Genomic DNA, 24,722 nt, shown 5'->3' on the forward strand with positions numbered 1-24,722 from the left:
TTACCTAATCGTCTGGGTGCAGTGCTAGGAGGGGTGTAACAGGTGTGTGGAGCCATCGGAGCTGAGGGGAGGCTGTAGCTAGAATGTTCACAAAGAGAGGCACATTTGATCTAATTCTCGGGGGATAAAAGGACAGTGGTAAGTGTGGTAAAGGATGGGTCAGCCAGGGAGCAGATCGGGAGGATTGGTGTTTCAGAGCAAAGGGACGTGCCTACAGAGCCAGAGAGGTTGAAAGAACAGGCATGTTTGGAATGTGGCTGTTGTTTTTCACCATTAAAAAGAAGTTTCTAGCTTCCTTTTGCTATGTTCCTTGTATGTTTCTCATGGCCTTCACCTCCAGCCTGGATCTTACAGCACTCAGCTTCTAATCCCCACCAAAAAAGTCCTTGTGAGTGTAACCTGAAAGAAGATTCTAATTTAGTCAATCATGGGAGGCTAAGGAAGAGATGGCCAGAGTTACCAATGACATGGTGTGCTGAGCACTTATGAGGTGTGTGGCTAAGCCCCTTATAGCATTTTCATAGCTAACTCTCATAACAGTTGCATGGGCTAGGTACTATCATTCATTCATTCATTCGTTCATTTGATCCCCAAAGTGGGGCTCAAAGTTACAACCCTGAGATCAAGAGTCATATGCTCTATTAACTGAGCCAGCTGGGTGCCGCTAATCCATTTTTAAATGAAGTTGCAGCACAGACAGGCTGGACATCTTGTCTGAAGTTAGACTGCCAGTGAGCTATGGACTGTGGTTGTGACCCAGGCAATCTGACTGAAGGGCCTCCACTCTTAGCCAATGTGCTATCCTGCCTCAAGACTGAGCACTACCACCACCAGGATGACAAACAAAAAGGCATCAGATGAGCCTCTCCCTCATCCCGGGGCTTTCCCTCCTCCTACGGAAAGGACAGAGCAACAGTGAGGGTGTCACCTACTGAGGGAGTAGGTGACATGGAGGTATGTACCAGATTGGCCTTCACGGGAGGACATGCTGCCCAGCCCTGAGGGTTATCCATAGCCAGCCCTCTCCATGCCTAGGCTGCTGAGCCGCCTTGCCCGAGGTCATGCCACTTCCCAGGATGCACCATATCCGATGACTAATTCGGGAGGCTCTGTAAAGGTCTGGCCATCTGGGGGCAATTATTCGGGAAGGGCCATGGCTGTAGCGCCTCCATGAGAGGCGGGCTGAGCCTGTAGCTGGGTTCGCATCGCAGCTCAACTTTTCCCTCTGTCCCATCCTGCTTCCTGCCCCTCCCTCCAAAGGTGTTGACCTCATGGACATTTTTTAATGAACATCTTGCCACTCTGTCTCAGAGCCTGCTTCCCTGGGAACCCGATCCATGACAACATCAATTCCATTGACCAGAGAGGTCTGTGGCCACTCACTTTGTTTTGTAGCCAGTGTAACTTCCATTCACATTACAGATCTTCCTCAACTCATGATGGGGTTACATCTGGATAAACCCACAATAAGTTGAAAAAGCCTTAAAGTCAAAAATGTGTTTAGTGCACCTAACCTACCGAACATCATAGCTTAGCCTAGCCCAGCTTAAACGTGCTCAGAACACTCACATTGCCCTACAGTTGGGCCACGCCATCTCACACAAAGCCTATTTTATAATAAAGTGTTGGTATCTCATGGAATGTATTGAATACTGTGCTGGAAGTGAAAAACAGAATGGTTGTCTGGGTGCAGAATGGTTGTGAGTGTATTGGTTGCTGACCCTTGTGATCGCTGGGCTGACCAGGAGCTACGGCTCCCTGTCACTGCCTGGCATCGTGAAAGAGTCTCTCACCACATATGGCCAGACTAGGAAAAGGTCCAAATTCAAAATTTGAAGTATAGTGTCTACCGAATGCATTTTACATTCTCATCCTTGAAAGTTGAACAATTAAGTCAAACCATCGGAAGTTGGGGACTGCCTGTAGTTTCAAAACCATCTGTCTTATTCGAAGAAACTTCGATTTTTTTCTGTTTCCTGATAAATACCCAGGAACAAAAATTTATAAAATTCTCAAAGGTCAGCCGCACAAGGACTCAATGCCCCCCTTTTTGTATCCATAGACTTACTTTTTTAATTTAAAAAAATTTTAAAAGATTTTATTTTTAAGTAATCCCTACACCCAGCTTGGGGCTTGAACTCTTAACCCTGAGATCAAGAGTCGCATGCTCTACTGACTGAGCCAGCCAGGCACCCTACAGTGGGCTTTATTTAGAGCAGTTTTAGGTTCAAAACAATATTGAGCAGAAGGTGGGGAGGCACCTATAAACCCCTGCCCACCCTGGCCTCTGGGTACAGCGTCCTCAGACATCCATGTCCATTTCCTTAGATTTTGGCAATAGGTATAGGTTATGGAAGTAGGACGTTGTTAAAACCAAAACTTTCATAAAATAGTTTGTGATTTTTTAATTGTTATTTTTAATATTTGAATGGTTGGCAGACTTGATAGGCTCCTGCTGTACAGTAGGCTCTCTAGACTTTCTGAGTCCCGGTGTCCCCACGGCCACAATTGGACTAACAATCTTTGGGAGGAATGAATTAGATAACATGTTCAAACTCCAAGCAAGGGGCCTGGCACTTAATATTCAGAAAATGGGCATTTTAATGTAAAGTTGGCACTGCACAAGCCATAGCATGTATGTGTTTTCCATGGCTCCTATAACACATCACCACAAACTTGGTGGCTTAACACAGTAGAAATACATTCTCTCATGTTCCTGGACCGGATGCATGCTGGAAGTCTGGAATCATTGAGTGGGCAGGACTCTTCCACCCCCCCACCCCCAACCCCCACTCCCTACCCCTGCCCCCCGCCCCCGGCCCCCAGCCCCTCTTCCAGCTTTTGGTGGTTGCTGGCACTCCTTGGTTGTGGCCACATCTGCTTGCATGCTCACGTTGCCTTCAGGTCTGCCTCCCTTTTATAAGGATACAAGTGATGGCACTTAAGGCCCGCTCTGATAACCCAGGATAATTTCCCCAACTCAAGATCTTTAATTTAATCTCTGCAAAGACCCTGTTTCCATATAAAAGAACACTTCCAGGTTCTAGTGATTAGGATCTGAAATTTTTTGGGGGTGGGGTGGGGCTATTTTCCAGCTTACCACACAGAGTGACACATTTCCTATTCTGTCTTTATAAGGCATGATCTTAAGCATTTCACCTTTGATCACGAAAATAATCCTTTGTTCCTTCCAGTTTGTCATTCAAAACCATTTTCTTTCTTTCTTTCTTTCTTTCTTTCTTTCTTTCTTTCTTTCTTTCTTTCTTTCTTTCTCTTCTTTCTTTCTTTCTCTTCTTTCTTTCTTTTTTATTTTCTAAGCAATTTTTTAAAAAAGATTTTATTTATTTATTCATGAGAGACAGAGAGAGAGAGAGAGAGGCAGAAACACAGGCAGAGGGAGAAGCAGGCTTCATGCAGGGAACCGTGGGACTCAATCCCGGGTCTCCAGGATCACGCCTGGGCTGAAGGTGGCGCTAAACCGCTGAGCCACCCGGGCTGCCCTGTCTTCTTCCTTTAAAAAGATTTATTTATTTATTTATTTATTTATTTATTTATTTATTTATTTATTTATTTATTTATTTATTTATTTATTTTATTGAGAGAGAGAGAGAGAGAGAGCGAGCGAGCGAGCGCATGAGCTAGGGGAGAGGCAGATGCAGACTCCCTGGACCCTGGGACATGACCTGAGGCAAGGCAGATGCTTAAATGACTAAACCACCCAGGTGCCCCGTGCCCGCCTTTAAAAGGGTTTTTATTTGAGAGGAGCAGGTTGGAGGGGCAGAGGGATAGGGAGCAGCAGGCTCCCCGCTGGGCTGGGAGACTGACATGGGGCTCGATCCTAGGACCCTGGGACCAGGACCTGTGCTGAGGGCACCCTTAACCAAATGAGCCACCAAGGCACCTGTATCTGCTTCATTTCAAGAATCCTCCTTCCGCTCCCAGAGGGTCAGTGGCTCCCAAAGTGGGGTAGTTTCATTAAGGTTTCAGCACTGGATATTGTTGCTATTTTGGAGGCAACTTTCCGAAGTTTTAATGAATTTGAGGATGCAGCACCGTTTCTCAAACTTACACATTCCAGGCACCTGTGATTCAGCCAGGTCTTGTGAAGTTTGGGAATCGGGAATCTTATCAGCCACGATTTGGAAACTTCGAGCACCAAACTCGTGGAAACAGGGAATTCCCCTTCCCGCCTGTTGGGTATGTCACGGTTACATGACTAAGGTTCTATTAAAAGGGTTGGGGGGGGGGGTAGGCTGGAAAGAGCAACTCTGAAAAATGAACACTCGTATCTGTACAGTATTCGCTGGGAGAGAGAGTTCCCTTGCGGGACAACTTCCAATTCCGAAAGAACCGGAGGATGACGACCGCCTGGATTTGGCAGTCCTGCTGCTGTCACTAGCTGGGGACCTCGTGGGTCTGACTGATCGAGCCCCGGCCGCGCCCTCAGCGGAGCCAAGGCTTCGGGGGGGGGGGGGGGGGGAGCAGCTCCAGCGAGGGGCGGGGCGGCGGCGGCTGGGCTGCTCCGGCCGGGGAGCGAGGGTCCATGGAAGGTTCGCGGGCTTGGGGGAGGGGGCGGGGGGCGGGGGGCGGGGGAGGGGCTTGCTCAGCGCCACTCCCGCGAGCAGCAGCCACTCCGGAGTGGGGCGGCCGAGGGGCGTGGGGCAACCTGGCGGTATTTATTCCGGCTGGAGCGCGGGGGGCCGGGCCGCTCCGAGCTGCCGAGGAGCTGTCCCGAGTCCGAGAGCCGGCTGGCTCCCCGGGAAGGGCTAAGAACCCAGCGCGCCGGCTTGGCCAGGTGGGGGCGGCCGTGGTGCGCTGGCCGGACGCGCGGAACGTTTTCGGGAGTTCCTGGAAGTGGCTTTGGGGGTGATGCGGCTCAGGGTCTGGCTCCCGCGGCAGCGATGAGGGCGCAGTTGAAGGCGCAGTGTCCAGCTCAGGCCGGGGGTGCCGGGGCGCAGTCGGGCTCCGCCGGCGGCCACGGGGGCGCAGTGTCCAGCTCGGCCGAGGAGCGGCGGGGGCGCAGTGTCAGGCTCGGCCCGCACAGGAGGGCGGGGAGCAGGCTCCCCCGGGGGTGAGGGCGGCTCGTCGTCGGGCTCGGCCGCGAGGTGCTGGCGGCCGCACGGGGCCGCGGCGGGGGGCGCTGGACGCCGGGTCCCGGGCTGCGGCGGAGCGCGCGGCGGGAGGAGCCCAGCGCGGCCGCCGCCTCCTCCGGCCGCAGGCTCCTCCTCTGCCCCCGCCTCCTCCGCGTCGTCCGCCCGCCCAATCGGCAGCCCTCGGCCCAGCAGAGCCGGGCCGCTTGTCTGGCCCGCGGAGGCTGAGCGCGACCGGAGCGAGGGGAAGCCGCGGCGCCCGCCGACCGGGAAAGCGCGACTCCGGGGCCGCGATCCGCCCCGCCCCGCGCCGCCGCCGCCGCCGCCGCCGCCGTCGCGGGGCCGAGGCTCCCTTGCTCCGGAGGGGAAGGAGCGGAGAGCGCGGCGCGGCTGCCCCGGGAGCGAGCGCGCCGAGGCCCCGGCCCCCGAGGCTGGCGGCCGGAGGCGGGGGCGGAGGCGGGGGAAGTGCGCGTCATTCCCGGCGGAGAGCGCCTGCCTCACCTCCAGGCACGGGCTGCGGCTGCCAGTTGCAGGCGAGCGGCGGCGGCGGCGGCGGCGGCGGCGGCGGCGGCGGCGGCGGCGGCTCCGGGGCTCCCCGGCCATGGAGAGAGGATCCGGACCCGGGGACGCCAGGAGCTCGGCTCCGTCTCGTTGGACCGCGGTGTAGGCACCTGGAGTAGCCGACGCTAAGCGGGGAGGGGAAGGTAAGCGGAGGGGTTCCCCGCGCCCCGCCTCCCCAGCTGCCCGCGGGGGCCCCGCGCCCCGTCCGGCTCCCGGCGGCCTGGCATCGAGGCATTTCTGCTGAAAGGGCAAACCTCCTCCCGCCGCCGAAGCGCCCCGCCGCCCCCCCCCCCGCGCTCCGCCTCCCCGGGCCCCTCTCCCCTCGGATCGGGCGTAACCGGACTCCCCCCGGGCCAACCCCTCCGTAAGAGACGGTCTGGGGGGCCACGGCTTGACCTCTTTCTCTCCGTCTCTCTTTTCATTACGTTCCCGGACGGGGAGGGAAACAATGGACCTTTGAAAGTCGGTGTGAACAGCCTCAAACTTTCCGGAGAGGGTTGGGGTGGGGGACAAACCCCACAGGAAGCCGGCCGCGCTGGAAGGTTGGTGCAACGTCCACCGCGGAGCCTCGGCGGCAGTGCGCGCGGGCGCGCCGGGGTGACCTTTGTCTCTTTCCTATTCCCTCCGGGTTGGCGAACCCCTCACCCCTTGCCCGGCTTTGTGTTAGTAGAAGTCGAGCGCGGGCGGGGCGGGGGGGGGGCGGTTAAGATCGCTTGCAGCTCTCTTTACAGCTGGGGATGGCCTTACCCCTGGACCCCACTCCCAGCTTTACTCTGCAGGGTTGGGAGGTCCTGGCAAAGTCGGGGGTCCCGCTCCCTGAGGATCCCGGAGCTGAGTAGTTGATGCCCGGTGCGACATCCTTTGCAATAAAACCAAGGTCCTCATGTCCCTGGATGCTCTCTGCTGACCGTCGTCGCCAGACCTCGCTGTGGAGCAGAAACCACTCACTTAAATTCTCTGCATAAGGTTAGGAAAACAGCCTGTGATCTCCTTTCATCAGCCGTCGGGGTTGGAAGGGAGTGCTTAATAAGGTTAACTTTCATCCACTCGCTGGCTTGTGTCCACTCTCCTTGATGCACTGTGACAGTGTGAGGCGTTGTTGCATAATTGCATGTGTGCAGCGCGTGCAGATGTTTTTGGGAGCCCTTTACCAGGACAAAATGAGGATCTCGAGGAAGTGGGGGGACGCAGAGATTTCACCTGAGCCGAGGGAGGCCTCAGACCTCGGGGCAGCCAGACGGAACTACCTGTTGGAAGTGGCTCTGTGTTAGAAATGCATTTGAAATATTTAGCCTTCTGGGTCTTTGGTGGGCAAAAATGGAGCTATTGATCTTTGACCTTTGAAGGAAGCTTGCTATTTTCAAAATTGGTCTGGGCTTCACGCTCTGGTTGTGTGCCTTTGATTAGCTATTCAAAGGGCTCCTTTAGGTTTGCATTTCTATGCAAAGCAGAAGAAAATGAACCAGGTACTTCTGCCTACTAGACACTGGGTCGGACCTTATGGGGTCGTATCCTTAACGTTACTCCCCTGGTTTCTGTGTTCCTGGACTATAGGCTCAGAGTGTGCCGGGGGTGGAACTGGAAGTCTGCTTCTGGCTTTCAGTTCATTCCACCTGATGCTGTTTTATCTGATGAGTGTGTGTTTAAGCTCAGAAAATTAAGAAGTGAAGGTTAGAAGTGAATTTTGAGTCATCACCTACCTGTTCTGCTTCAACAGTCTGTGAACGAAGCTGAGGAGTGTGCAGACAGAGGAGTGTCTGGACAGGGGGGTCGAGAATCTGTGAACTCTAACCCTGTGCTTGTTTAGCTTTTCTTTGTCACAGGGAATTGTTTGAGTAAAGTCTCCTTTGTTGGTGAAAATCTGTAGATTTTCAGAAGTCTCAGATTTCACAACGGGAAGCTGGAATGGGACAACACCTCATTCGTGTTCTAATGAACCTCCTCTAGCCTGTTCCCAGGCTACCTTGGGAATGGAGAGAAGACAGACTAAGGAATTAAAGTCGTGGGCCATTTCCGAAGTTGAAAGGTTGCTGCTTACCAGCTCTGCACGCCTGGGCCCCATTCTGAATTTGAGAATGATAGGATGAACCACAGCAGTGCAGAAAGAGAACATTGAAATGATTATTATTAAATACTTAGTTTTGGATTCCCATGGAGTACTGGCTGTCAAAGTGTACTCTGTAAAGTGTCATAAACTAGGAGTCTTGCATCATCCACCCACCCACCCACCCTGCATTCGACTAACAATTCTTATTCACCTCTTTTGTGTTAGGCACTTAGGAAGCAATTTGAATGCCCACCGTGTGCTGTGGTAGGCAGAGGGAGTTGGATGGAGTGGTTCAGGCTTGGGCAGTCACAGGGAGCCAAGATAATCAGTGGTGGCTTCCATCTTTAAGGAAAGATGAGATGGTCTCTGCTGTTGAAAGGAATGAGCCTAGGCTGGGAGAAAAGGAAACGAACAATTAGAAGGCCCAGTAAGTGTGTAAGTGTTTGGAGCATCATGCATAGAATGCTTTAAGGATCCAAAGGAGGACAAGACTGGGAATGCGGGGGTGGGGGGGGTGGGGGGTGAGGAAGTAATTTAGTGAAAAATAAAGTTTTCTAAATCAGACATAGTAGAGACTGAACACTGGTGTTTGGTATTGGCAGTACCTTTTTTTTTTTTTTTAAGATTTTATTTATTTATTCATGAGAGACACAGAGAGAGGCAGAGACACAGGCAGAGGGAAAAGTAGGCTCCTTGCGGGGGGGCCGATGTGGGACTCGATCCCAGGACTCCAGGATCACGCCCTGAGCCAAAGGCAGACACTCAACCACTGAGCCACCCAGGCATCCCATTGGCGGTACCATTTTGAAATGTAAAGATTGGAGTACTTGAAGTCAGAAGGGAGTTTAAAACGAGGCTCTGACATTTGCTAACCGTTTGCTGCTGGCCAAATCTCTCAATTCTTTACACGCTGTTTGTTCATCTGTAAAATGAGTCTAAGCATACTTTATTGAATTCTTTGATGACTTAATTTGCCGTGTATATAATAAAGTGCCACACAAGCTAGTGCTGTTTGGTATCGAAAGGTACTTTGAAAATAGGTTCTTTTTCGAGCTTTTTAGCTCTAAATCATACCTAAGTCCAACTGATCTCAGGGACAGATTTCTGTTTTGCTGACCCTTTCCAGGGTGTTCTGAATCTCAGCTTGAGGGCAGTTTTTCAGACGTTAGGCTGGTTATTGTCATATGGCATTCCTCAACTTGTCCAGACATCTTCCCATCCCCAGCCACAGGAAATCTTTTCATTGCATTTGGGTTGTGAGCACTAATTAGAAGGATGGGCTGGCTCGTATAGTACCTCAATTGAGAGGGGCTTGTCTGGGTCTGTACTATAACTGCCATGGTCTTTCCCCTCCCTCCCAAGTCAAGCTAGCCCTTCTGCTTTCCCCTGTCCTAACAAGATGAATATGGAAAAGTGAAAAGGAAGGAAAAGCCATGCATCTGTGTTTTTTGAGACCATGAAAATGGCCTTTACTGGTTTTCTCCATCTGTAAAGAGGTGTAGTTTTCAGTGACGCCCCCAGCAAGAACAGTTGTTGCCTGGCTGAAACTTGAATCTATGAGCATTATTTGCTTGAATACACTTGCCTTCCTCCTGACTTAAAATGGACTTAAGCTCATCTGACATTTTAATAAATTGCCTTTTGATAGGAATCCATACTCACATATTTAAAGCTAGCGTGTTCAGTGTGACTGGGGGGGAGGGGGATGATACGAATGTAAATCAATTTTTAGGACACGTTGAATCCTAGCATGTAAATTTGAAAGGGCTTTAAAAATAATATTAAGATGAGGAAGTTGAGACCCAGAGAGGCTAACTAATTAGGTAAGGTCATATAGTAAATTAATGGCTGAGCAGGGACAAGAACCCCTTTGTCCCTATTTCCAGTCAGAGTCCCCCCCCCCCCCACTCTAACGTACCCTAATTTGTTCCTGTTTGGTTTTGTTAGCAATTTCGTTTAGTGTTTTAATGGTGAAATAATTTGCATTTGGGCTTAGGAAACCCATTGCACCCAACTTTAAAGCAGACACTCTATCTTTTCTCTTTGGGAGGATTTATACATGATATGATGCACACAGGGGGGTGCTGTGACATGTAACACATTTCTGGCAAATAGGGAACTAAGTATAAAAATAATGTTCCCTTTACTTGCATTTTCTGTAAATTGCACACAAATTTAAAATACCATAGAAGTGCACATTGTTTTTTAAAAGAGAAGCAAGTTCCTGGAAACATTATTCAGATTTGTGTCGTGAATCATAGGATAAAAGTATATTAGAAATATGTTGGTTGGCATGGACTTTTGTTTTCTTGTGCTTGCTTTGGGAAGCCATTAATGTTGGTTGTCAGGAACTATGTTCAGCAAATATTTTATTGCATTCCTAAGATGTGCAGGTCTCTGCGCTGGTTGCTGTGAGCAGAACAAAGATGAAAGAAGCATAGGGTCTTTATTAAAATGTCTCTTTAAAAAATATGGCATGGACTGGGATGCTGTGTATGACTTAACACACACAATTGCTATCTCCCATCAAATCAGCCCTTTGACCGATTAGGTAAATCTGCCTTGAAATTATTATTATTTGCCTAACCTTGTGGCCAGATTTGTAACATGACATTTATTCTCATTACGTGGTAACAAGTGGTAAACCTTTTATATTTATTTTATCAGGGCTGCATCTTCCTGGGGGACAGTAAGAAAAAATTGACAGCATTTGGACACTTTAATAATATTATGAAAAGTTTGCCTCAGAGAGCTTGTAGCAGTCCTGGCTTAAATACAGTATTTAGAATAGTGTGAACACTGCATAGACGTGTGATTAGAACATTATTGCCTGAAAGGATTGCAATTTAAGACAATCCATGCTGAGCTACGGAGAGAGGAATTGCCCTCATTGACTCTGAGTTTGATATAAGTATCTTAAAACATAAATATCCACCACAAGCCAGATGTCTTGGTCATATCTAATTATGAAGTCTCTCTGAAGAGTGAAATTGTTATTGATTTGGGAGCTCTTGCCTAATCACCGGCTTGTACTTGGGTACTGCCAACCTTCTGTTCTTCTAATGGTCCTCACTGACAGCCCACTTCCCTGAAGAATGAATCGTTTTTTTTTTTTCCTACATACGATGAGGTTGGAAAATTAATTATTAACATTTCAGGGAGTGGAAAGATGAAGTTTAGCCCGAGGACAAATGCCTGATTCCTGTTTCAGAAGGAATGAGAAAAATGAGTCATTGTTTTTATTGTGGCTTAAAAAAAAAAAAAAAAAAAATATATATATATATATATATATATATTGTTTTTTTAACGACCACCAGTGCCACCTCTCTCAAATCCTCTTCGCATGAGGATTTTAGGAATTCCATTTCCTTCACACAAAACCTGTGGCCTTAATTGTTCAGTGAGTACTTGACGACAGCCGTTCCCCTGTTCCCCTGCCACCCGAGGACATGCTCAGATAGAAACCAAGTGCTGGGAACGTGGAGAAGCTAGCAATTTGGTAGCAAGTGGGCTGCGTACAGAGGTGGAGCTGAGGAGGCCAAAAGGAAGATGGATCGTCTTTTCAGCACGGGCAGTGATGTCTTTTGATTAACACTGAGAGCTGCTTTCCCAAGTGCTTGAGCTCACTTCGCTGCCTGTCCTGTCCATGTGGTCACGCTTCATGATGTAGGGTCAGCTCGGGGCTGGCTGGTCCGGCTGCCCAGCTGCGCGTGGGCTGAGCTGGGCTCTCTCTCTCTCTCTCTCTCTCTCTTTTTTTTTTTTTTTTAAGATTTTTATTTGTTTGAGAGATACACAGAGAGAGAGGCAGAGACACAGGCAGAGGGAGAAGCAGGCTCCATGCAGGGAGCCCGACACGGGACTCGATCCCGGCCGGGTCTCCAGGATCACGCCCTGGGCTGAAGGCAGCGCTAAACCGCTGAGCCACCCGGGATCCCCTGAGCCACCTGGGATCCCCTGAGCCACCCGGGATCTAAAGGATTGCTTCCCGTTAGTGCTCTCTGTTTGTGCTTAAGGCCCTGGAGCTCCTCCTGCGCCCCCCCGCCCCGCCTGCCCCGTTTGCCTGGTCCCCCCGCTGCTGGCCGGGTCTGTCCCTGCTCAGCTGGGCCAAGTCTAAGGCCCCTCCAGGGCTTGGTCGGTGCTCCTTTACAGGTGCTCCCTGCTGACTCCCTGGCACCATGGAGTTTTGATGAGCATCCAGCCTGGGGGAGGTGGAACGTGGTCCCTTCTGGAGGCTTCCCACGCCGCAGGACGTCAAGCACTGTCACTGTTTTTATTTTTGGCCAGGAACTCATCCGCAGGTGACACCGGGCCTGCCAGCCTTCCGGAGACTACGCTACAAGAGCCTTCTGTCCGTTTCCTCCCGTATTGGTCACGGGTAGACCGTGTGTTGTCATCGTCGTGGCAGAGTCCCGTGGTGGATTTTAGTTTACATGTGCGAAGGAAGCCGTTAGTGGTGGTCTGGTGGCACGTGTGTGGCTAAGTCGGTTTGCCAGGCCTTTAAAAAATTTAACTCTAGTCTGTTGGTAGAGATCTAATAAACTCAGGTGATCACTTCTTTGCTCCCCCCCACCCCCGTGTCTTTGCCCCAACATGCATTGTACTTTGCACCTATCTCTTTATTTGGATCATCTCCTGACCCCCCAACACTGAGCTCTGAGCTCCTCGAAGGTCGAGATTGATTTGTTTGTGTGCTGCTGGGTCCCCGTCATCTAGCAGAGTCTTTGTCTGATAAGAGACGTTCAAGCTGAGTGTGTTCCCTGTCGGGCAAGCCTTTACTCTCAGTGGTAAAAATTGTGTTAAAAATAGGCTGCACGTTAAAAAAAAAAAAAAAAAAAAAAAAAAGGCTGCGCGTTGTAGGTAAAAGAAATAGTACATTTGGATTCCAGTCCTGGCCCTGCCATTAATAGAAACTTTGCTTTGATGCTGGATTGAGTGGCCCCCGATCACTTCAATCTGGGCATCTCATTATTCATCTGGAGTATTGCCTAGTTCGACAGGCGTGTCCAGACATACTCGCTGTAGGCTTTCTCCTGTCCTCGCGTTTTGATGTCTGTATCTCAAGAGATCGCGGACTTCTGGTGCATCTGTGCTTCCTTCTCAAACAGCTCTCCGTTGCCTTTTCTTTTCTTTTTCCTTTTTTTTTTCCCCCCCTACTTCCAACATTTTAACTGCCATAACTTTCTTGGCTCTTTCTTCTGGAGAAGTAGTTTTCAAGCTTGGCCCCTGGCGCTCGGCAGAGAATGCAGCCCACAGGCAGCTCTGCCCTTTGCTGTAACCTTAATTAAATCAGCCTCCCTCAGGTCAGACGTTGGCTTTGGTTCTTTCTTCCGAAGGCCAGCTGCAAGGCTGATGACACGCCTGCATCTGCCATTGTGTGCCTCGCTGGCAGCCATCCGTCACTGTCAGCAGGTTGGGAGCCTCTGTGCCGCGTCCTCCCAGCCTGTGGGGAGCCAGGGCGAAGGGGGTGGTCTGAGGAGCTCTGGGAAGGAGGGGAGAAGAGAGGGTGGCTTCTCAATAGGAAGCCGTAGGAGCAAAAGCAATCTGAGGAATAAGAATCAGGAAAAGGATATAGGGGTGAAGAGCAGAGGACAACGGGCAGGTAAGATGACTCCCTTCTTTCTCCACTTTTCCAAGTTTTATTTATCCTTCTAGGTCTTTCCTCCCACCCAGGGGCCTACCGACTGTGCTTTTTTTTAAAAAAATTTTTTTTTTTGACCGGGTAAGGAGTGTTAGATACTCTGCTTGTCAGCCTTGCTCCCCTGTTGGTCTGTGTGGGTCTGTGTTTTCTTTTTTCTTTTGCTTCTCTTTTGTTGCCCATGGTAATGTTCTTCGGCCTTTGAGCCCTGTCAGCCATCTTGGCTTTGGGGTCAAGCAGGGCTTTTCATGGAGATGCTTTTCATGGAGATGCTTAACAGATCTGAAAAAGGATTAATGAGTACGTTTGGTGTCAAGAAAATCAGACATCTGCCTCCTGTACCTTGCATGAATGAGAGGACTGTAAGAATGAAGTAAAAATATTTCTCAAAGGTCGCCTATATGACTCTGAGACGGGAAAGTGTTCGCTTGGTTTCCTTGGGGCAGGAGATATTATGAATAAAGCCTCTTTGTTCCGAGGGATCCATATTTAACAGGAGATTCCAATATAATTTTCGAGGATGCATCCACTTCAGCGAAATTGTAGCCGATTTGCTCATCTGAATTCCTTCACTACAGACACATATACTCAGTGTTTATTGTTTCATCATTTTCATCATAATCCAACTTGGATTTTTAGTTAAATTTTGTTTTCCAGGGATTTATTCTTTCCTGACTATAACTTTGTGGCAAAGAGAAGAATGCTTCACAAAAAGTGAATTTCTTTTTTTTTTTTTTTTTTTAAGATTTTATTTATTTATTCATGAGAGACACATAGAGAGAGAGGCAGAGACAGAGGCAGTGGAAGAAGCAGGCTCCATGCAGGGAGCCCGACGTGGGACTCGATCCCTGGTCTCCAGGATCACGCCCTGGGCCGAAGGCAGGTGCTAAACTGCTGAGCCACCCAGGCTGCCCGAAAAGTGAATTTCTAAGCAGGAAAACAAAAATGTCTTCTGGCTTTAAATGATACTTATTCTGACTCAAATATTACTGACAAAAAAATCAGTTTTAGTCAATTTAGCCTTTTTTGGAGATTATAGGATTGACAAATTCCTTATAATTTCTCTGTATTATATCAATAGAGTTCATATGTATGGTGGGAGGAGGTAATGTGAACAATACATGGTGCTAGACCGGGAGTCTAGGTGTATTGGTGTTTATATGTAATAGAAGCTCCATTTGGGGGAGTATCATTCATCATATGTGTCTAAATTGACCAAGTGGAAGGAGAAGGTAGGGGAATAAAAATGAAGATTTCTCAGCCCCTTATCTAACTTTCCTTGCATAAGGAGAGGTTTATAATGAAGGATTGGTACTTCCCCTCTTCCTCTAAACATTGGCTTGGCCACCATCAGCTTAGTAAAAGTGAGCCAGAACTAATACAAATAACTAACTGTGCCAAGTGTCTTATGTCTTGGAAATGTGTCAGACAGTTGCAGGTTATAGTGACTCAAATTGTTTTAGAGATTTGAAAGAAGAAACAGAACACCTACCTATGCAAGGTAATACTGGAAAATATGTCTTGTCTGTATGAAGGCGCTGTTGTGTTTGGAGGTCTCAGGGTACTGGATTCTTTGGGAGTATGTCTACACAAACCAAGTAGATCTTTGAAGGAAACTGCACTTAATTTTTTCCCATCATCTCTTATCTCCCAAGCAGCTCTATGTACAGACCTAGCATTTATATTGAATTCTTTTGCAGGGATTATCATTTAAAAACGAATTTTATCCTGTATGCTCTGGGAATAGGATATGCAATGAAATAGATTCCTTTAAACTATGGATAGAAGGATGTTCCCCCAGGAACTTTTCAACCATTGTTTTTGAAAATCTTTATGATATATATTTAAACACATACTCTTCATGAAAGTATTGATCACATGTAAGTATTTACTTGACATTTTGAAAAACAAAAGGGCGTAAAAGTCAGTTTTGCTAAGTTTATTTCTTACTGAACAACTTTATATGATTAAAATGTTGAGCTCCTTGTTTATCAAGTGTAGACATGGTCTGAATCTACAATAAAAGAAGCACCCTCCTGCCCCGCCCCCCCCAACCTGATTCCTTGGTGTTCTCTTTCTCTTAAAAATGGGAGATTGGAAGTTGGAACCATTAATTGGAAGTCCAAGGCCATTAGGAGCAGTTTAAGATTTTAACTAGGTCATAATTACTAAAAATTATAAACATCAATCATTTGTTTTCAAGGTAATTCATGAATACCTCTTGTTCCTGGCATGTTTGACTTTTTGTTGTGAGTGAGCATACCAGTAGGTGTGTGGTAAAGACCTACCAAGATCTTTTTTTTTTTTTTTTTTTTAAATTTTATTTATTTATGATAGTCACATAGAGAGAGAGAGAGAGAGGCAGAGACACAGGCAGAGGGAGAAGCAGGCTCCATGCACCGGGAGCCCGATGTGGGATTCGATCCCGGGTCTCCAGGATCGCGCCCTGGGCCAAAGGCAGGCGCCAAACCGCTGCGCCACCCAGGGATCCCCCTACCAAGATCTTAATAAGAGGAAGTCTCCTCAGCCAGATTTTGGCCAGTTGTACTGAAACTCTAGCTTCTAGGGCAAGCATCCTCAACCACCATGTGAATAATAAGCACTATTGTAGGCACTTTGTCTTCAGTATTAGCATCTCAGCAGTAGAAAGAATGTGAAGACTCAGTCTTTTTAAAGAGCACTTACTAGTTTTGAATTACTGGTGCTATATTTGTACAAAAATGACTTTCCCTTTGACCACAGCATTGTTTTCAGAGTAAGCTCTATGCCTGGTGTGGGGCTCGGAGTGTGGGACATGAACACATGACCTGCTGATCAAGAGTTGCATGCTCTACTGACTGAGCCAGCCAGGTGCCCCAGATCACAGCATTTATTGGCTGTCAGCATAACAATATGAAGTGGAATGGAACACTTTCCTTTTTCCTATGTGCCTACTGCACTTCCTACTGTTTTGCCAAAAGTGTTACAAAATATTGTGAAAGGTTGAGCTTGTCTGGTTTGCCACTCTTTATCTTTAGAATTCCCGTGTGCTGTTGGTAATAATACCTTTATTCACCCACTAGATTGCATGCTAGGATTGCATTTTGTAAAAATTAATACTTTGGCTTTTTTGCTTGAAGCTGTAAATGTTCTCAGTTTTTCCCAAACCAGGGCAACACATACAGATAGAGTAGAAAAATTTCCCAGAGCCTCAAGGATGTTGAGGGAAGATTAAGTGGGTGATTATAATCTATGTGGGTGCTGCATGTGTGTGTGTGGTCTGTAGAGTTATAGTCTGATGTAAGTTCAACAAGCACCTAGTGAGTACCTACTGTGTTTAGGGTCATATGAGAATACTAAGATGAGTAAGACTAGTTCCTGTTGTCAAGAGGCTTAGAGTCAACTGCAGGGGATGGTTGGACAAGTCCACATGTTAACTGAAACATAAAGGCAAAAGGCAAGATGATCCTTTTGTTAAAATTTTTTTTTTTTTTTTAGTAATCTCTACACTTAACGTGGGGCTTGAACTCATGACTCCCAGATCAGGAGTTACATGCCCTACCAACTGAACCAGCCAGGCCAGGAGCCCCCCAACAAGAGTCTTAAACAGAGTGCAGGGAAGAACAGACGGGGAACTTCATGTTAGAATCCTGAGATGACAGGACTTCATGGATGGGATGGCGGATGGCACAGTGTTTGACAACTTTAAATGAGAATGTCTCACTTTTTTAAAAAGATTTTATTTATTTATTCATGAGAGACACAGAGAGGTAGAGACACAGGCAGAGGGAGAAGCGGGCTCCCTGTGTAGAGTCTGATGTGGGACTCGATCCCAGGACCCCAGGATCATGACTTGAGCCTCAGGCAGATGCTCAGCCACACCTCACTTTTCTTAAAATCATGTTCTCTCTCTCTCTTTTTAAAAAAAATTTTTTTCTCTTTTTAAAAAGATTTTATTCATCCATTTAAGAGAGAGAGAGCACAAGCAGGGGGAGGGGCAGGCAGAGGGAGAGGGAGAGGGAGAGGGAGAAGCAGGCTCCCTGCTGAGCAGGAAGCTCGACAGGGGGCTGGATCCCAGATCCCCGAATCCAGAACCCCCAGATCGTGAGCTGAGCCTGCCTTAGGCAAGCAGTCAACCGACTGAGCCACCCAGGTGCCCCATATCATGCTGTTTTTTTAAAGGCCCAAGAAACTTTTGTCAACTTGATCTTTAATGTCATGGAAATTCCAAAATATTTTTTGCAATTACTTCTTGTAATTGGGTGCTCTTGCCAAATGCACTGACCCCTCCCACCTTGAGTTACTGTTTGAGGTTATGCAGTCTTTTTTTTATCCAACAGAAGAATTGTATTTAAAATAACAGCAAGTTAGGATGCCTGGAAGACTTGGTTGGTTGGGTGTCTGCCTTCAGCTCAGGTCAAGATCTCAGGGTCCTGGGATTGAGCCCTGCGTCCAGGTCCCTGCTCAGTGAGGTTCTGCTTCTTCCTCTCCCTCTACTCCTCCTCTGGCTCATGCTCCTCTCTCTCTCTTTCTTTCTCGCAAATAAAAAATAAAATCCTAAAAAAAAAAAAAAAGACAAGTTTTAAAGGTGTTTTTGTGAGTTTTTTTTTTTTTTTTTTTTAAGAAGTAGGTTTTGAATGCTTCCCACTTTCTCGGTGTTTGCATTTATATCTTGCGAGTTGCTGTAGTTTCATATTCTTAGTGATTTCTTGTAATACCTACCATATTTTTACTACTATATATTATACTATTTGTATACTTACTATTTGCCTAAGTTCCCTGTGAAGGTCTTTAATGGCATGGTATTTATTTATTTACATGCTATCATGATATATGATAAAATCATATCATTAGATTTTACTTTTTTTTTTAATGCTTTTGTTGATTTTTTTTTTCTTTTTTAAATTTATTCAGAGGCAGAGAGAGAGAGGCAGGCAGAGAGGCAGACACACAGGCAGAGGGAGATGCAGGCTCCATGCAGGGAGCCCGATGTAGGACTTGGTCCCGGGTCTCCAGGATCACACCCCAGGCTGCAGGCGGTGCTAAACCGCTGTGCCACCGGGGCTGCCCTGATTTTACTTTTTAATTAATTATTATTAAGCCTTTCGGGGCTACTACTTTTTATCATCCAGTAAATAAATATGAGATAATTCTTCCAAATACCAGAAGTTATGCTTCAAAACCCTTCATGGAGTGCATTTTCAAACTCCACATGAGTGACTTAGTTTTCCCATATTTTAGATTATCTGTCTGTATTGAGGGATTTAGCTCAGGCTGTGATAGCTCATCAAATACATCATAAAATGCTAATGTGTTCCTTCTGTATAGTACTGTGTTCTTTACACTACAAAGGCAGTCCTCTTATAAACGACATGTAATATGAACAAATGATTAGTGTATTGAGTGAACACATTGGTCTGTCATAAAAACTTTAAAATGATAGCTAATACTCACTTTGACATCCTGCAATCCTTGAAGGAACTCCATCTTTTCTTCTGTAAGTTGCTTCTTTATCTCAGAACCCCAAGCTCACACTAATCCAGGGTTATAATTGTATTTTCTCTTCCCTGTGGTTTTCTTAATAGCATTTTCTTTTCTCTAGCTTCCTTTATTGTAAGAATACAGTATATGATACATATAACCTACAAAATGTGTGGTAACCAACTGTTTTAACTTATCCATAAGGCTTCCAGTCAACTGTAAGCTATTAAGTTTTTGGAGAGAGTCAAAAGTTATATATGGAGTTTTGACTGCTGTGGGGGGTGGGTGCAGGGATCAGACCCCGACCCCCCCCCATTTCAAGGGTCAACTGTATTTTCTTTGTCAATTACACTCTGTCTTCAAGCAAGTGTTTACTATTGGATTTAGGAATTGTATTTTTTGGATGCAATACATCCTTCCTCTATCCTTCATAGTGCTCAGTGCAATTCTCTAGTGACCACAAGAGCTCACAACTGTTTATCGAATAAGTGAAATATCACTTTTTCCCCACAAATAATTTTTTTAAAGATTTTATTTATTTATTCATAGACATAGACACACACACACACACACACACACACACACACACACAGAGGCAGAGACACAGGCAGAGGGAGAAGCTGGCTCCATGCAGAGAGCCAGACGTGGGACCTGATCCAGGGTCTCCAGGATCACGCCCTGGGCTGCAGGCGGTGCTAAACCGCTGTGCCACAGGGGCTGCCCTCCCACAAGTAATTTAAATCTATAACTATAAATCATTATATTTTTAAGTAATTGATTCATAATAGCACTTCTAAACTCATAAATGTAAAGTGAGGTTCTAAAGCAATGTATTTGGATCTTGTATCTTTAAAAAACATAAATTGAAAGAGAAATTTGCATAAAATGATTTTTTTGGTTGTAATTTTTTTAAAGTTTATTTATTTATTTGAGTAATCTCTACACCAAACGTGGGGCTTGAACTCACGACCCCAAGGGCAAGGCATTACATGTTCTTCTGACTGAGCCAGCCAGATGTCCCTGGTTGTAATTTTAAGATGGTTTCAACAGTGTGTTTATTTCTTAGGAAAAGGATGATTGTATTTGCTGCTTATGCACTTACATGTTTTTCACTGAAGTGGAGCTTATGTGCCCCGAATATATGAATATAAAGATATCTAGTTTTGAGGTACCTGGCTGGCTCAGTTGGTAGACCTCGCAACCCTTGATCTCGGGGGTCATGAGTTCAAGCTCCATGTTGGATATAGGGATTAAGTTTACTTAAAAAAATTTAAGAAAAAAAAATATTTAGAGTTACAAGAGTTCAGGGAAAAACACAGGCACAATTATTTTTCATTTATTGACCATTTTAGTTTGTGGCAGATACCATCCGAGTTTTCCATGTTAGGATATCATTTTGTTAACGTGAAGACACAAATTAATTCCCAGTGGGTTGGTGACTTCATTTAGCCTCTTACTGCCTGCTATTATATTGTGGGTACATCTGGAGACCCATCATCTCCCACAAAAGGGCCCTCCAGCCTGTTAAGTAATAACAACCTTTCTCACCCTGAAACAATGAAGTATCAGATGATTGCAGCCTCAAACAAAAGCTTCCCATTCCCTTTCAGAGCAGATTACAGTCACGATTCCCCTCCCACCCTGGTGAGCCTGGCACTCAAGAATATCTAGTTTAGTCCTTTCTTTGTTAATAGAGGATCATAAAGGGGCCTTTGTTATACTCTCTCATTTCTTCCAGCAGGATGTCCCCATTATTTCGTTCTGGTTGGCACATGCAGCAGTTTCTTCAATACCACCTTGAATCCTGTTCTCATCCCTTTGTCTCGGAGCTTTAGCTTCATCTAAATAATTACCGTTGTTCAGAAATCAAACCCCACGAACCAAGTGGTTTTGACAGACATACTGACTCTGAGAATGTTCTTTGCCCCGTATAAAATCAGCGTCAATACCTGATTAGATTCCCTTTCTGTCTCCATTAATTTCCAGGTCGTTTGGGTCCTGGGAATGCTTATTGATGTCTTTTCTAATGACCGCATTTTGTGTTTCATGGATTTGCTGTCGTTTAGAGCAATTTGGGGTCCCCTTATGACTGGGATCTTATTCACTGTTTTGGCAGAAGTCGAGGAGGATTAATTACAAGGGGACTGAATGAAATCAGGTGACTCTGAGATGCTCTAGCTATGAAGGAAGGGAAGTAATGGAACCATGTTTCTGAAGCCACTGAACACATCATATTTATCCACAGTCCTTATTTATCCACAGTACTAAGAACATGATAGAAGCATAGCATTTCTGGCTTCCTTGCTTTTTTTTTTTTTTTGACTTTGCAAAGTCAAAGTCGGGTTGCATTCAAAATTGACTCATTCAGAAACTTCCAAGTGCTTACTATAGAGAATAAGAAGGACTGACCTTGTTTTATGTGTGTGTCAGCTTCTCCTAGATAAGAATCATTTGTAGTGGACTTCTGCATGAAGAATTCTTGAAAATGCTAATGTGCTCTTTGACTCAGCCCATTCTAGTTACACCCTTGCAAATCAGAAAACTGATGTCTTTGAAATTTTTGCCTCTCAATTGTCTTAAAAGACACATTAGTATAACAGTTAAGAGCCTGAATACTAGTGTGCCCTGGGTTTAAGTCCTGGTTTTCCCATATATTAGCTAATTAACCTTTTTTAGGCCTCAGTCTTTCTCATATGTAAGATGGGGACCATGGGAACTACTGAGATTTCTTGTATTAAGTATTTTAGATGAGTAATCCATGTGAGAGGTTTACAACAGTGCCTGGCAGTATGGACTTTGAGTTAGATTTTTTAAAAAAAATTATTCTAATCATAATATTTGAATGCCTACTTTTTAAACAGAATTTGAGGACTTATTATTATTTTTTAAGATTTTATTTCTGTAGTTATGAAGGGATCCCTGGGTGGCTCAGTGGTTTGGTGCCTGCCTTTGGCCCAGGGTGAGATCCTGGAGTTCCAGGATCGAATCCCACGTCGGGCTCCCGGCATGGAGCCTGCTTCTCCCTCTGCCTGTGTCTCTGCCTTTCTCTCTCTCTCTCTCTCTCTCTCTATCATAAGTAAATAAATAAATCTTAAAAAAAAACAAAATTTTTAAAATTTATGTAGTTATGAGACATAGAGGCACAGGCAGAGGGAGAAGCAGGCTCCCTGCAGGGAGCCTGATGTGGGACTTGATCCCAGGACCCCAGGATCACAACCTGAGCCAAAGGCAGACGCTCAACCGCTGAGCCACCCAGGTGTCCCTGTTGTCTCTTTTTTAACCAGAGAATGTGGACTTCAGGTTTTCTCATTAAATGAATTCAGAGTCTACAGTGAAATGATAACACAGGTAGAAATACTTAAGCTGTTTTGCTGAAAGATAAATCTAGTGGGGAAGTCAAACACCTAAACATGAAAGCTTGTCTATTGGAACTCTATTTTATTTTATTTTTTTCTAAAGAATTTATACCATCCTGTATTCCTTTTTTTTTTTTTAAGATTTTATTTATTTATTCATAAGAGGCACAGAGAGAGAGAGAGAGGCAGAGACACAGGCAGAGGGAGAAGCAGCCTCCATGCAGGGATCCTGATGTGGGACTTGATCCCGGGTCTCCAGGATCACACCCGGGTTGAAGGCGGCGCTAAACCCCTGAGCCACCAGGGCTGCCCCCTATTGGAACTCTTTAGGGCCAACTTGTCGTCTTCATAGGATGCATGGACTTTAACTTTAGTTTGAAGAGCTTAGAGTAATGATACCCGAAAAGTGTGACCACTGGCTTCAGTGTCACCGGGGTATGTTTTAAAGATGTAAAAATCCCTCTCCAACAATTGAGCTGGAATCACGGGGGTGGAGGGCCCAGGAATCTACATTTTTAACAAATATCCCTGGTGATTCTTAGGCACAGTGCAAATTGAGAACAGTTGCCTTAGAAGAGTGGCTCTCAACCAAGGTGCTCATTAGAATCACTTGGTGGGGGCATTTAAAGATAGAGATGCTTGGATCCTAACTTAATTGCTTTGAGGTGTGGCACTGAGCACTGATGTTAGTGGGTGATTAAAATGTGCAACCAAGGTCAAGAAGCAGTGACATTAAAATGTAATTAGTGGGCAGCCCCTGTGGTGCAGCGGTTTAGCACTGCCTTCAGCCCAGGGCATGGTCCTGGAGACCTGGGATCGAGTCCCACGTCGGGCTCCCTGCATGGAGCCTGCTTCTCCCTCTGCCTGTGTCTCTGCCTCTCTCTCTCTCTCTCTCTCTCTCTCTGAATAAATAAATAGATAAATCTTAAAAAAAAAAAACGCAATTAGTGATTATATCAGGGATGTGAGCTGACTTGATATTTTCAAAAAGTCATTACAGTGGTTACCTGGGACTGGGGAAGGAAGGAATGGGAAATTCTTGCTTAATGGCTACAGAATTTTTGTTTGGGATGATGAAAAGTCCTGGAGATAGATGGTGGGGATAGTTGTGCAAAACCGTGAAGGTACTTAATGCCACAGGACTGTGCACGTTAAAATGGTGAGTTTTATGTTATGTGATTTGGTCACAATAAAAAACACTTAATAAAGCCATTACAGGGGTGCCTGGGTGGCTCAGTCGGGTGAGCGGCCAACTCTTGGTTTCACCTCTGCTCATTAAATCAGGGTCATGGGATCCAGCCTTGTTTCGGTTCCATGCGCTGTGAGGAGTCTGCTTGAGGATTCCCTCTCTCCCTTTGCGCCTCCCCCTGCTCGCTTGTACATGCTCTCTCTCTCAAATAAATAAATCTTTTTTAAAAAAGCTATTACAATTCTCACATTTCTGAACCTTAATTCTTTTCTTTTTTGCAGTGACAGTGTATCATGCATGCCACTGATTCCAGGGGACACTCCCCTGCTTTCCTACAACCTCAGAATGGAAACAGCCATCGCTCGTCAGGCTATGTTCCAGGGAAGGTTGTGCCACTGCGGCCCCCTCCTCCTCCAAAGAGCCAAGCTTCAGCCAAATTGACCTCCATCAGACAGGAAGCCCGGGCCACCTTTGCTTTCTCACCTGAAGAGCAGCAGGCCCAGAGAGAAAGCCAAAAGCAGAAGAGGCACAAAAATACTTTCATTTGCTTTGCCGTCACTAGTTTCTCATTTTTTGTTGCACTTGCGACCATTTTAGGAATATCCTCAAAATATGCTCCAGATGGTAAGTGATCACAGATGCACGTGTGGAATCGCCCGTGTACAGAGAACTTGTTCTAGGAGAAGAACAAGGGAAGGAAATAGTAGGATAGAATTAAAAAGAAAAACTTGTGGTATCTCCACTTGGCTCTAGCTAATTAATATATAATTAGAGAATAGGAGGTATAACCGTTTATTAAAGCAATTGTTAAAGGAATCCATTGGAAATGATTCAATTAAGGAATTGTTCTTCCTTTCACTTTACTACTTTGTCCCAGTGCTCAAGATGTTCTTAGAACATTTCTTTTCAAAATATTCATTTGAGTCTTTACTGCATTCTTATGGTAGCACAATTTTATCCTTCGTATGATTTTCTGACTGCCAAAAGTTTTCAGTGATAAGAATTACTAAATGTAGGGGTGCCTGGCTGGCTTAGTCTGTATAGTGTGTGATTCTTGATCATGGTTGTGAGTTTGAGCCCCATGTTGCGTGTGGAGCCTACTTAAAATAAAAATTAAAAAATATATTTAAAAAATTACTAAATGTAGTGGTAAAACTACATTCGTGTTTTTTTTATTTAAAAGTTTTTATTTATTTATTTGACAGAGAGCACAAGTAGGCAGAGTGGTAAGCAGAGGGAGAAGGAGAAGCAGGCTTCCCACTGAGCAGGGAGCCTGATGCGGGGCTCAATCCTAGAACCCTGGGATTATGACCTGAGCTGAAGGCAAACATTTAACCAACTGAGCCACTCAGGTGTCCCGATTTTTTTTTTTAAATCAGTGAAA

General features: G+C 46.0%; 1 protein-coding gene and 1 long non-coding RNA gene across 5 annotated transcripts in view; one reads left to right on the forward strand and one right to left on the reverse strand.

Moving 5' to 3' along the window:
- Nucleotides 1-2,930: 2,930 nt before the first annotated feature.
- Nucleotides 2,931-5,384, reverse strand: LOC140639831 (uncharacterized). The gene is made up of 2 exons (XR_012036477.1): nucleotides 3,902-5,384; nucleotides 2,931-3,511 (listed from the first exon to the last, which is right to left on the reverse strand). It is a non-coding gene; the product is annotated as an uncharacterized lncRNA (long non-coding RNA).
- The window catches only part of CEMIP2 (cell migration inducing hyaluronidase 2), a 78,740-nt gene continuing 58,662 nt past the window's right edge, over nucleotides 4,645-24,722 (forward strand). Inside the window, exons 1-3 of one of the 4 annotated variants that reach the window (XM_072838241.1) lie at nucleotides 6,035-6,193; nucleotides 6,431-6,617; nucleotides 23,620-23,962. In XM_072838241.1, the coding sequence (XP_072694342.1) occupies nucleotides 23,632-23,962 (331 nt within the window). In that variant the 5' untranslated portion in view covers nucleotides 6,035-6,193; nucleotides 6,431-6,617; nucleotides 23,620-23,631. Of the gene's footprint in view, nucleotides 4,796-6,034; nucleotides 6,194-6,417; nucleotides 6,618-15,192; nucleotides 15,214-23,619; nucleotides 23,963-24,722 lie in introns of those variants that run through there. The other 3 variants (XM_072838234.1, XM_072838251.1, XM_072838261.1) reach the window with 3 other exon arrangements.

Source organism: Canis lupus, chromosome 1 (assembly GCF_048164855.1).
Source record: "Canis lupus baileyi chromosome 1, mCanLup2.hap1, whole genome shotgun sequence".
Lineage (NCBI taxonomy): Eukaryota > Metazoa > Chordata > Mammalia > Carnivora > Canidae > Canis > Canis lupus.